The sequence below is a fragment of the Cryptomeria japonica genome, chromosome 4, assembly GCF_030272615.1.
Source record: "Cryptomeria japonica chromosome 4, Sugi_1.0, whole genome shotgun sequence".
Classification (NCBI taxonomy): domain Eukaryota; kingdom Viridiplantae; phylum Streptophyta; class Pinopsida; order Cupressales; family Cupressaceae; genus Cryptomeria; species Cryptomeria japonica.
In genome coordinates, this window is record NC_081408.1 from 507,035,536 (window position 1) to 507,049,373 (window position 13,838).

At 35.4% G+C, this 13,838-nt stretch overlaps 1 protein-coding gene across 2 annotated transcripts; it reads right to left on the bottom strand.

The window, feature by feature from the left end:
* Positions 1–2,640: 2,640 nt before the first annotated feature.
* Positions 2,641–8,913, bottom strand: LOC131053467 (uncharacterized). 2 transcript variants are annotated; one of them, XR_009107693.2, is made up of 9 exons: positions 8,425–8,913; positions 5,251–5,973; positions 4,920–5,015; positions 4,749–4,829; positions 4,261–4,495; positions 3,991–4,151; positions 3,388–3,672; positions 3,016–3,271; positions 2,641–2,927 (listed from the first exon to the last, which is right to left on the bottom strand). XR_009107693.2 is itself a non-coding variant. In XM_057988079.2 (8 exons), the coding sequence occupies exons 1-8, from the start codon at positions 8,752–8,754 to the stop codon at positions 3,236–3,238; spliced, it is 1,947 nt and encodes a 648-aa protein (XP_057844062.1). In that variant the 5' UTR covers positions 8,755–8,913; the 3' UTR covers positions 2,641–3,235. The 2 variants fall into 2 exon arrangements, 1 of the variants encoding a protein (XP_057844062.1); XM_057988079.2 differs by having other exon boundaries at positions 2,641–3,271.
* Positions 8,914–13,838: the final 4,925 nt, after the last annotated feature.

The window sequence follows — 13,838 nt, forward strand, 5'->3', positions numbered from 1 at the left end:
AAGTAACCTTGGACAAGGAGGTCAGAAGATTGATTTCAACTTCAGAGGGAGCTACATCGTCATGAAGATTTGGTTAAAGCATTTTTCTCTGTGATGGAGAAATTTGAGGCGAAAGCCCTTGTTAATGAGTTCTTCTCTGTGAGGGAGAAGTTCAAGGTGCAATCCCTTGCTAATGAGTTATTCTTTGGAGGGAGAAGTTCGAGGTGCAATCTTTTGTTAATGAGTTCTTCTCTGCGCGAGAAGTTCGAGGTGAAATCCCTTGATTAATGAGTTCTTCCCTACGAGAGAAGTTTGAGGTGAAATCCCTTGATCCACCCTCTGAGAGTAGCTATGGTGGAAGTCATGTGTATGACTTTATAATTTTTATTTATGTTTCCATTCACTCTCTAGGAGTAGCTATGGTGAATATTGTTATGCTGAGATAACAACTTTATTGAATAAAATCTGTGATGAGACTCTGTTGACTTTCTTTGATTGAAGTTGTATGTACATGTCATGAGATGATGAAATGAAGATCTCTCTCTTGCTAAGAGGGAGTGTTGAAGTTATAGCTGCGATAAAGATCTAAAATGATATCTATTCTCCTCTCCAACGTCTCTTATTTATTTTGTGGCTTCAATTACTATTTTCTTTCTTGCATCACTTTGACTGTTGTATGTGAGATGTCTATGTGGATGTCGGTGGAATACTTGTGTGGTTGTCGATGACTCTTCCCCTTCCATCATGGAGCCTCTTCACTTGCCTTGCGATTCTTTATGTATATCGCTCTTCTATTTTCGTGGTCTACTTCTTCTACGGCAGATTGATAGTCATATTGCGGGCTTCCAATTTTGTCTCGTAGCAAGTTGAGAATAATGTGTCTGGAAACTGTTAGATCAATAATATTTTATGTTTTCTGTGTTCAAAGTTTTCAGACTTATGAAAGTTTATAGAATGTGTATTTGATGTATCATTTGACTTCATTGTCATGATTGATTTGTAGAGAATCAAACTTATCTTATCTTATTGTGATTGATAGTAATCTGAAACTATTAACAATTGTATTCATTTTTTCGGAGATATAATAAAGTTCATTTTTGAGTGGACTGAGTTTTTCACCCTCAAGTGGAGGGTTTTCCCAAGATAAATTTTGTGTATCTTGTTTCAGATTTCTGTGTTGGTAAAACATTAATAAAATTACCTTCTTCAAGACTACAATAATCATTTCTAATGAAAACAAAAATTCAAATCATATGCTGCTTCTAGATTTGATTGTGTGAACATTTTTTGTATCAATGTTTTAAATCACACTGCATAGTCCATCATCAGTATGATAGACAGCATAAGAAAAATAAAATGAAGGGAAGCAAATCATACAGGAAATACTCCACAAAGAAAATCGAAAGAGCAAAATAAGGGGATTCTCATTTAGCTAAGTCAAAAAAACTGGATCATGTGTGGAAGGCACAACAGGCATAATGTGCACTAATGATACAGAATAACGTTTTGGAATTTGCAATCAAACTAGAAACGTTGCATTTTATGGTTGCACTGTAGATTACAGGAAACGATAAGATAGATGGATATGCAAATGAGTCAACTAATATGAGTAACTATATCTCAAAATGGAATTTGGTGCCATGAAATGTCATGTTTAGGGGAACACAACTACTGATTGACTAATGGTGAGAGCTCAAGCTGTTAGCACAACATGCATACCCAACAATGCCACATGCTGTAACACGAGACATCAACTTGTCCGCTACCACAAAAATTGGAAGGCATCTCTACCAACTATTGATTCAATGTATTTAACAACGCCACACATGACGCTAACACTCGTAAGCTACTATAGGCTCTAAATCCTAAGTTGAAGTATTGAATATTGCCACCTAGTATGTATCATTATCTCAAATATGTAGAGGAAGATGATTTTGAGAAGAAAGTTTGTGAAGGACAGGAGAAAGTTAATGTAGAAAATCCAAGAAAATTATATATTACTATTTTTTATGATTAATGTCTATTTCATCATTTTTTAGTATCTTGGAAATCATCATTATTGATAAATTAAAATATCTTTCAAATTGTTTCTTTCTTATAAAATCTCAAAAATCTTTTAAATTATCACCCATGAAATTCTTGAAAACTAGTAACAACACTTTAAGCTATTATCAAATAATCAATTAGACATATAGTGATTTAAAAAATATAACTATCTAGTGTTTGGTCAACAGAACTATAAATATTTATACCTATTATTTATATTTAGTAACACATTCAATTACTGTTATCAATTACAGTCCCACTCCTAATAACTTAAGAGTGAGTTGATGACTGGAACACCTATTTTGCCAACATGCATCCCTATGTATTCTATAAATTAATGAACATAAAAAAATACTAATAACATAGATTTATCTACTTTAAATAGTTTAAAAATCCTTTAAACCTAGTAAAATTAAGTTCAACACGATTATCAATCCTCATAAAACACAAATCTAGTATTTCGTCTTAAATTAAACGTTCAATGCATTGTTTCTTAATTCTCCATTCAATTATGATCAACAAGAAAAACCCCTAAACTCATGTCGAGTAGTTTGTAGAGAATGATTGAAAAATCCAATACACCTAACCCTAACCATCTTATACACTTGCAATAAATTGAATCATAACAAAGAGGCATTGTTTTATATTAATATTACAAACATCTGCGTTGATAACATACTGCAAAAAAAAACAGAATAAACAATGTTCCAATCTATTTCCTGTATTTAATTTCCATTCTTCTTGATTTAGAAGTGATGCCTATACTTGAGCATAAGAATTATGTCAAAAGCACACAATGACGTCAGTGTTTTTATGTGCATCACAGGAGGAGGTTCCTTATCATACAGGCATAGCCTTGTAATAGTTGTCAGAGAAGTTAGATGACGTAGGAAGCTCCACATCTGCACAGTTGCAGTTCATCAATTATCCACATGAACCTTGACACCATTCCATGAGAAGTTCATGGTATTCTCAAGTGCAAATGCTTACCATTGCCATAAAATATCCAGACACTCGATGAAGCTGTGTCAGGTTTGCATGTATAGCATATGTGAGCAGACAGCTTACTTTCAACTTGATTAGGGATCAGGAAGAAAGAAATCCCCCAAAAATTAGATTCAATGTTTTCAGCTATCTATACAGCATAACTTCCGAATTGGGGATAATCAAGAAAGTTGACTTTTGGTAGATATTATAAAGATTTCCAAGTCTACATAACCTGCTCCAGAACTGTTTTGACGCGATCCTACAATTATAATCAAAGCCATTATTAACTCTGAACAAATAGTGCTCAAACAACCATATCTGCAGACCCAGCATACAATTAGCGAAAACTTTTAAGATTTGAATCATTTTCCATACCTTAACATCCAAGCATGGATCATCAACCATTTTCTGAACTTGCATGAGTACACCTGCATCTCTAAGTCTTGCAATTCGCATTTCCACACCAGGACTGTCAGGATAACTGAGGTTCATTATACACCATACTGCAGCAACTCGTACCTGAGGGCTACTAAAATCTTGCAAAAACCTTATCCATGTAGATGGGATGCATTCACCATGTATATTTGGAGCAACAGAACGCATAACTTCTTCTTTATGATACTCATTCCCAGATGCAACATTGCTAAGCACATAAATCCCCTGAAAGGAGAGAGAATCCAATGAGACCCATGTATATTGAAAAGCATTACGAAAGAATAATTATTAATTTCATGTAAAGGGGTGTTACCATCCTTTGATCCAGATAAAAATAACTTGAGAATGCCAAATTGTGTTTTGACTGACAACCAAGATGTGTCTGGTCAATTTTTGTTCTTATCAAAATGGCCTACTTGCACTTAAAGGGCAAGCATAGTAAAGAGTGATGTAGATTAACAAGACATGGACATAAAGGATGTGCAATAACACAACATCTTGTCATCTTCAATAAGGAAGAAAAAAAACTAAATCAACTTGGACCTGTGTACAGACTTCTGGTCTTGTTGCAATCTCAAGTAAGCTCAAAACTGAGTTAAAGATCCGCCCATCTTCAGCAAAGACTAATTGAACAGATTCAACACTTCCATGTACCAGGTTGCGTACAAATGCCAGTGCTTGTTCCTGAACAAGTTCTTCACAATCTAAAAGATGGGGAAAGTAAAATTACATTAATTAGAGAAGACAATTGACCAATACACCATACAGATGATAAATTCAATTTCTTCAGTAATGACAAAAAACCAAGAATACCATGAATCAAGCTTGTCAATGTGGAAGTCGTAAGCTCCATCATCAGCTTCTGCTTTACAGACATATCAGCCAGGTATATCAAATTACGCAAAGCCCCCAATGCATTCAACCTTAGCATGGGGTCCATTGACTTAGCTAGTTGAATAAGCTGGCTCACACGACCACACTTAAAGAAAAGCTTTTTATGAGGAGTGAAATCTAACACAATATTGCTAATAGCACCCAAAGCTGCCACCTGAGACAATGATAGACAAACTTCATATCAAAAGTTAATGCATATATTCAACATGTAGAGCACTTTGCTAGATGGAAAAGAAAAAAGAAAAATTGAGAATAATCTACAGTTTTCAAGCTCAAGGACAAACCAGGCCCTACAAATAATCACGGACAAAGTACTTGTTACTTAATAGCTCTGCATATTATAAACAAGAACCAAACTTTCAAAATAGAATAAGGATGTAAATTGCCAACTAGGTTTAATGACAAACCTGAACTGCTGGAGTCTCATCATCTAACAGGTTGAACAGAGGGCAAACAATATTTTCATTTGTAAGACCGGTGCGGAGATTCTGAATAACAAATATTTATCCCTAATCAGTATATGTTAATATAATAACCCCATGAAATTAATTTAAAAGCCATGGTTTGTTGTCAGGCACCTTTACAGAGCGAGAAATACTTTTTATACAGCCACAAGCAGCAGCTCTCACTTCTATAGATTTGTGTTCAAATGCCGTGGTAATTAGACTTTGTGCCTGTGATAAAGAAGCATTTACTTTTTTACCTTAACGTTTGTTATGCATGAAGGATTAATAAAGAAAGATGACAATACTTTTCAGTTGATGTGGCCCAAATTGCCTTAAAACAAAATAAATATAAATCCCTGTACCACTATCAGAAATTCTATACAGAAATCAAACTCTATAATAAAATTTTCAATACAAAGAAGACACTATGCAATCTGGATCTACATCTATCTAATGGACGCACCTGCAAGGTTAAAACCTGTCTCCTACTCTCTTCTAAACGAGAGCATAGCTCAGCCAGTGCCAACAAAATGCCTTGTAGATGCTTGTCCTGTAAGAAACCTTTATTCAAAAAGCTACAGAGTTTTTCAATAGCATTTGCATCAAAGGCTAATTTTTGCATTTCCTCACTGTTAGCAACAAGGTCTACTAAAGCATATGGAGCTAATTCCCCAACTTGACCAGGTTCATCAAGCAGCTTCACTAAGATGGATAGAATTTCTATCTTCAGCTCCCTTTCCTGTGGATAACTAGACGGACTAGCATGGTTGATATTTGAAAGGCACATGCAGGAAAGCAATCTTGTTCGAGGAAATTTGTCCTTTAATAGCTTGATAATTATAGTCAAAGCACCTCCATTATCCAAAGCAATCAACATTAAGGCAATTCGAGTATTGTTCTTGACAAGTGCTACTAATGCATCTAAGCTAGCTTCTCTTGTATTCAATGAACTTCCCAGTAGACCTATGAGCCTCTCCAAGGCCCCAATGTCAATCACAGACTGTTGTTCCTCATTCGTCTCGCAACAACGTGCAATAATGCAAGCAGCAACCTCCAAGACATTTTCATTTTGACTACTGAGTAGAGAACGAAGAAGCTCTATGCTGTTATATTCAAGCATGTCATACTTTGGAGCTAGTTTTGATTGAAAAATAACTCTCAAAGACCGAGCACTGGCCTCAACTACCTGACAATGCCACAATTGAGAACCATCAGTTGCATGACAGGATGACAGATTTAATAAATAATAGATATGAAATACAGAGTCCTCTCCAAAAATTAGAAAGGATCAAATTCATGGGTTAGATATGAAAAAGACTATTTCCACTAATGGCATCTGAAGGATCATTATAGTGTTAACTTGCTTGAGTCACCTCAACCAGTTGCATTCCAAAAGTTCAACTTCAATAAAGGATCCAACAGGAATCCATGAAAAGCAGGAGAAATAGTATTTTGTAAAAATGATCAATCCTTTTAATTTTGAGCTATGCTGAATTCTAAAGACTACAACCAAGCTGCTCGATGGGAGTTTAAAACAATGCCCACAGAATGGTCTAACGAATATTTTGTTTTCTTCAGTCAATCTTGGGTGGGGTTATGGTGTGCTTTTAACATTGTTTAGGGTAAATTTGAGCCAGATTCTTCAGACTTGTAAACATGGATCAGACTCGAATGTATCCCATAAGCATTACACCACTACCTCGCCATATCTTCACTGAAACTATGTGCTGCCTTATTCTGGTGAGAGTAATTTAATACAGAGTTAAGTTGCAACCATTACAGCATAACCAACTGGACTGCTAAGAAACATTATTAAATAAATGTAATTCTAGGATCATTGTCTGTCCAATTATAGAGGTAATAGGTCAATAGATTTCAATATAATCGTGGCCAAAAAGGTTTGTTAAGTGGGGAACTAATCAAACAACTGATAATTCAAAACACCATTATGTGAAAAGTTGTATGGTCAAATGGTGAAGTAAGCATTTGCAAATTATTACGTAAATATGCTATTTGTACAAGTGTGAAAATGGTAACAGAAAATAGTTACAAGAGATCGCAGCTTACAAGCCTGATATAACAGAAGCTACTTTTTATTACAGGGCAAGCTTTTATGTGAAATTTGAATGATGGCACAATGAAATTTGATCTCTAAAATTTAACGACAAAGAAAGCAGAGGTCCATAAACTAGAAATGAACTACTTGGTGAAGGGCAGATAAAAAAAGGTAAAATGAACTAAAAGCTAGAATATTCAGCAGGATGAAGCCATTGATTCCTTCATCAAGAAAATCAAAATACTAAGTAAAATGAAAGTTGGCTTAGTGAAGAAAGAAAGGTGGAAAGAGCTAGCAAGGTCAAGGAAGAGGTACTATTTGTTTATCCTTTTCACAATACTTGGAGAAAAATTATGTGCTGTGCATAGAGTTGACCACGAAGATTTTAGTCCATGCAGAAAAATGCAAACTGCGCTGTGGCAAGTAATGTGCAGACCAAGGAGGATTAACCACAGAAAATTCAGATGAGTAAAATGGCCAGTCCAAATACCTGGCAGAATGTTAACTGCAAGGTTTAGATGCAATATTAATTGAACATGTTAATATTCAATAAAGAATTCCGAGTGTTGTGAGCAGAAGATGAAAAGCTGAAAAAAAATATGGTGGTAAATAACCAGGCATGTTGTCCCTCTCGATGTTTTGTTCAGTCATTTGTTGGATGCTACACAATATTTTTCAGAAGTTCATTATTATGAGAGAAAGCATCTATGTATCAGCAGCGCTTTTTATTTTTGAAATTGATCATTGCAGTTGGAATTCATATTTTCTTAAAAGCCACTTTATTTATATCTCAGGTGAGTCCATAGTAGCCATGTTACTACAAACTGAAATGTGTGTGATTCAAAACAGGTGAATATGTTTAAACCAAAAAATTTGAAAAAAAACATGGTGTTTTTTCTGGAGCAACAGACCATGTAGGACTGAATTCATATAGAATTTCCAATTTATGACAGTAAAAGTTGAAAATTGAAGCCGACCAAAGTCGGAGAGGGTATGGATCAGAGTTGATCCAGTCTCAATATTACACCGAGCATTTACTTTATTCAGCTCAAATGAAAAAGAGGTATTGTTTCAGTTTGGGGTATTTTGCTACTTTGAGTGAGCCTATAGGACGAAAAATGGGGTGAAAACTATATTTGCAAGCTTCAACACCCAGAGTGCAAAAGCAACATAAGTATCAAGACGGCTAAAGCCAGAACAGTGCTCCTAGGTCAGAGGGCAACTTTTTTCAAATATAACTCTAAAGAAGGGCATCTTACGTAACCCATGGCTCTTGATCCATCTTCTTTCCATCCCTTTTATAAAAAATCATACAACCCTAATTTATGTAAAGCATACATGATTCATGAACCTGCTTTGTCCACTACAAGCAAACATAATATATCCCAACATCTACGCATTTAAAATCCATCAAGCAAATGTTAAGTGCAGAAAAAAACTACCGCTGATTCTTAAGAAACAGAAGCAGACGATACAAAAGAAGAACAAAATTCTTCCCAAAAGAGGACAAACTCCCAGATGAAATTCTCATTCAAATATGAAAAACAAACAAGTGGGTACTGAAATAAACAGATACATAACCTTACTATCAGGATTTCTTAGGATTCTGAGCAGATGGGGCAGGACCCCGTTGTCTATGAGAGCCTTAACACCAGCATCAACATATCTAGCGAAACTCCCCACAGAAACAGCAGATTCCACAAGCAATGCAGCATCTGTTTCATTTGCCAATATATCCACAATCTTAGGGATTGCACCCAATTTAATATAATTGATTTTTTTAGTCTTGTTTCCTATTATCTGGTTCTTCACATCCCTCAAAGCCCTCAGCTTGGCATTGCCATCAATAGAGCTCAGTTGCTCCACTAGCTCCTCTGTACGGTTTAGTGCTACTGATGAAGAAGAAGGCATGGTATGTTATGGATGGATATACAGTGACTGCATAGGCAGAGAACAGATCGATGGATCAGTGAAATCAGAGGAAGACCCGAATTTTTTTAGTATTATAAAGTATACTGTGCGTTGTAATGAACTAGGTCGTATAGGTGACTTTATGTGGAGGCACGCACTCCCCTGTATCTCCGCTAAGTATCTTGGCGTCTTATCATTGGGCTTCAACTTAGATTAGACAATTAATTAGAGTTTCGTTAAAGCGTCAGCAAATTTTGATAATTACACACTAATTATGTGAAAATCATTTCTGTTTTTCTTTTTTCTTTTCTTTTTTAAATCGCTCTTCCAATTTTCTTAAATAGAAAAGAAAAAGGAGGTCTTTAAATCAAATTAAATCAAATTATTGTCAATGGGGTTATTATTATTAAGTGGATTTGCTAGTTTTCCTTTAAGATTTTATGGAATAAAATCCAATGTCTAGTTGTTTGCTTGCTCTTTCGGTTTCTACATATATAATTAAAAAAGACATTAGAATACATTTATATTAGTGGTTTGCTTTTGTATAATTGTAAATTTGTTAGCAGATTGATATTATTTATATGTTATTAGTTGGTAGATTTTTTTAAGTGGGTTTGTCCATTCACTTTGATAGACTTTTTAAAGTGGGTTTGTCCATTCACTTTTTTCGAGTAAATTTGTCTCATGTCATTCATTAAACTGTATAGTTGTTGGTTTTTGGTTCTAAGTTTTTTTCTCTCCAAGAGTTACTATTTAATATGAAATCTTTCAACAAATATTTATAGTTGTGAAATCATATTAAATTTGTCCATAGATGTGGTGTCATAAATGCCTCATCTATTGTGGTGTTGGTGATATTTAGATCTTATTTCATTTATTGTGTACAATTGAAGTAGTTCTTGTAGGGAGACTAATTTTGGTTTGTCTCATCTTTTAATTTTTTTTGCTTTGGTTAATTTTTGTCATATTTTTTCTTCTACACTCTACCCACTTTTTTTATTGGCATCGTTGATAGCACAACACAATTTGTGCAGAATGTTGAGGTAAGATTTATCAAAGTAGGATGGTGGTTACTTGAGTTTTCAAAGAGTAATTTAGCAATAAAAACATTAGAAATATACTACTAAATTAAAAATGAATGAATACGCAGTGGGCAATTGTATAATTATAATGGAGTGAGTGTAAGTTAGTGCTTATTGAAGAAAACCGTGTAGGTGCAAGCTAGTTTTGATGAAGGATAAGACTTGTTTTTCTTTTGGATAGAAGGAAAACAATAAGGAAAGAGCTTATTTGTGTGTGTGTGTGTGAGAGAGAGAGAGAGAATCATTCATGCAAGCACACAGATGTAGGAATATTATTTTATTGTAGATAAAAGATTTTGACAAAGTTATTCATGCGAGCACACAAATGTAGGAATGCTATTTTATTTAAAATGATTTTACCTACATTTACCCAATTTGGGTTAGATATTGCTAACTTCAAAATAGTAGTGGATTTTATTTCATAGAAGAGAACCCTGTCATACATTTTAACTTTACATATCTCAAAAAATATATATTGTAGAAAAATTTATTACAATCCCTTATTTGTCTACTTCTAGTTTTTTTTCTACAAGATACTAATTCTACTAATTCTTTTGTTATGCAATTGGTTGTGCAATGTCTTGTTCTATGAATCCCCTTTGGTGTATTAATTTGGAGAGAGCATTTTTGTCACTATGTACAAAGGTGGTGTGTATTTGTACTATTTATTTTTATTTATGGTCTATTGGACCTCATGTTGCATGTGTCCAAGTGTTTATACATGATCATTTATGTTTCTTTGTTTGGTAGAATTTTTTGGAGTTGTTTATTTTTCATCCATGTCAAACTAATCGAAATTTTACCTAGAAGATCTTGCAAATGAATTTTAATTTTTTTATATGGGAATTTGTATTTGTCATGATCTCATTTGCTAGGTTAGATTTGCATTAGTGTTTTTTTTTCACTAAAGGTGCCTTAGTGAGGGAGTTGTTAGACAGTTCAAATATTCGGAAGACAATTGAGAGGGGGAAGGGGAGGGGGGGTGGGGGGTGAATCGATTGTCATAGATTACCAGAACATTTAGCAATTAAAACTTTAATACCAAAACCCAAAACATTAATACCGAAATGCTTAAACCAAATACCAGAATATCAGTTAAACCAATTAAGCTTAAACAATAATCACAGAATAAATACCATCCACATGACACTAAGATTTATGCATAGAAAACCCGGTAAAGGGAAAAACCACGGTGGAAAGCCTACCCACAGTAAGATGATACTTTTGCAGTAATTATGTGAATTACAATTGAAGGGCCTGCACTTGCAGAAAGGCCAACAGCCTAGAGTGCACTACTCATCACAAAAAGAGTCTCACTGACTACATAGAAATCCAGACTACAATCTGGAAGAAGGAATGAACTGCAAAGATAGCATCTCCTATGCCCGAGTATAGTTTTGGTTAAGCTCAATACCGGAGGACTAAATCCTCTTACATAAACCCAATTCAATCTCCAATGATCAACCAAATCCTCTGCCTGAATGATATTACACTATTCGCACATTACATATTAATATCCCATTCCTTGACCTTATACCTATGATGATCTACAATGAGATCTTACATCATATATATATAAACCCTCGACCATAAACAATCAAGTTGGCCACCAGACAATGAACCAGTTACATAATTACAAAACATGTCGGCTTTAGACCAAACAAACAATATCCAACACATAAGACATCTTGAAAACACATCGAGAGGTCCAATCCACATGTTACTTTAAGTCGGTCCATAACCTAGATCAACTGGGACCCAATATAGGTCCACATGCTAAAGCAATGATCTCCATCTACCAAGTCTCGAACATGATCACCAATAGCATCCTGAATCTCCACCAGAAGCTACACCAACACCACTTATGCAATTCATCAAAGATCATCATCAAAATCTCTGTCAGTGAAACCCTCGCTGGAACCACAAGCCAAGCTTCCAAGAAAACAAGATAGCATCCGATCACTAGACCAAAACCAACTAACTAAATATGAACATGAGTATCATGAATAAGCCAATTCCATAACCAAACCATACCGAAGCCTACCGGATCATGTCGGATCTAGACCAACTAGAAACTACTCAACCTACCGGGACCAAAAGGGTGTCGGTAAAGCATCCAAATAGCTAGTGTTGGCATCAATGACAAAACATCAACGCAACACATAATCAATTCCTCCAAATGGCCAATAGGAGTTGGGACCATAGATCTAGATTTTGTTGGCATATGTGTATAGTTTGATGACATGATGATATTGTATGTTGTCATTGATGTCAATATATTGAAGTAAGCAAATAGGTAAGAGAACCGGTATGATGATGTGAACCGATATATGTGAAAAGTGAAGCTGTATGTTGATGATATGAACTGGTATATGTGAAAAGGTGAACCGGTATGTTGGAATGAGAACCAGTATATGCAAAGTTTTGTATCAGGGTTTCATTTGGTATGACTATCGGTTGGTAGTCTCAGCTTTAGGGTTTCCGGTTGATGCATTTCAAGTCTGTGTGATTCGACCGACGACATCCTGTGATGGGTTAGCATTGAAATGAAGATTAGATCGTGTTGCCACGTCAGCCTTGTGCGCGTGAAGGATTTCCTTGAGGATCTTGCATGAAGAAGATTGATCCTATCTACATAGAGAATGTGCGGTCTTAGTAAACGGTGGAGAATGCGTGATGGGTTATCAGCTTCCAGAAGCAGCATAGAATGAACGATGGAGAACGTCTTGAGATTTGTTCAAGACTGTTTTATTCAATGCAATGTGTTTGAACGATAAGGATTTGACCGACTGTATTGATAACCTAAATGTTTAGGGTTTAGGGTTTATGCTACCAACCTATCTGTTGTTGGCATTTTTTATGATTATGTTATGATTGTCATTGATGGACACACACTTGCATTGAGATCACTTTTTTATGTATAAGTTAAAGCTCAACCGGTATTTGTTACCAACCGATGTGATGCATTATAGTCCTTAGACTATTGGTGTTTTGCAGAAAGTGATTACCGATCTGAAGCGGTATGTAAACCCCAAGCAGTTCAAGGATCTCAAGCGGTACGAAGGATCAAAGCGACAGAACACATATTTCCCAATCTTCATTTTTGTCAAACTGGCAACCGGTATTTTGTATGAACCGGTAATACTCTGTGATGAGTTACCAACCGGCATTTTGTGATGAGTTACCATCCACTGATTGTTTGACGGTGCCAACACTTCACTATGCTTTTTGTGTTGTGTTACAGAATATGTCTAGATGCATTGAACCTAGGAAATTGTATTGTAATCCTATTGGACCGACATGAAATCAGATTCCTTTAAAAGGACATCATGTCTAGGGTTTTAGGTTGTTGCTAGGGTTCAAGGTGGTTGATGAGTTAGAGAGAGTGTGAATGTGTAGAAGACTGAAGTAATGCTAGAATGCATTAGGAACGAGCTATCAAGAATGTAACCAAGCAATCTATGCTATTAGCTAGATCACTCACTTGTTGATTACTCACATCTTCGACAAGTCTGAAGCCCTTAACCGGGTAGGCCCAAAAGCCTTTGTAAATCCTCTAACAAGGTGGTTCACATCTGTGGATCTAAAATCCTCTAGCAAGGTAGTCTTTAATTGGACTTATCTCCTAACAGAGATTGAGATTCCTAACAGGATCTGTTCTGGTAAAGAACATTGTATGACCTTAACCGGTCTGGTTCCTATTCTGCAGATAGTTACTTGTGAGTTCCATCTCACCGTGGTTTTTCCCATTTGGGTTTCCACGTCAAAATCTCTTGTGTTATGGTGTTTGTGCTTCTATGGGTGAATGTATTATTTGCTATTTGGTTTGCATGTGTGCTAACCGATTTGTCTGCTAAACTGTTTTACCGGTTTACTGTTAGTCTAGCAAAGTGTTTAAGTACATTGATTTTTGGCATACTAATTCACCCCCCCCTCTTAGTATTCATCAATTGGTATCAGAGCCTACCTTTCTATAAGTTTAACCGCTTGGAAAGAGATATG

What these genes read in the sequence shown, in the direction of transcription:
- LOC131053467 (XM_057988079.2), bottom strand. Translation starts at nt 8,754, where the DNA reads ATGCCTTCTTCTTCATCAGTAGCACTAAACCGTACAGAGGAGCTAGTG. An exon ending in ATGAGACTCCAGCAGTTCAG is followed by an intron (nt 4,496 to 4,748) that starts GTTTGTCATTAA and finishes TCATTGTCTCAG; the next exon opens with GTGGCAGCTTTGGGTGCTAT. An exon ending in ATTGACAAGCTTGATTCATG is followed by an intron (nt 4,152 to 4,260) that starts GTATTCTTGGTT and finishes CCCATCTTTTAG; the next exon opens with ATTGTGAAGAACTTGTTCAG.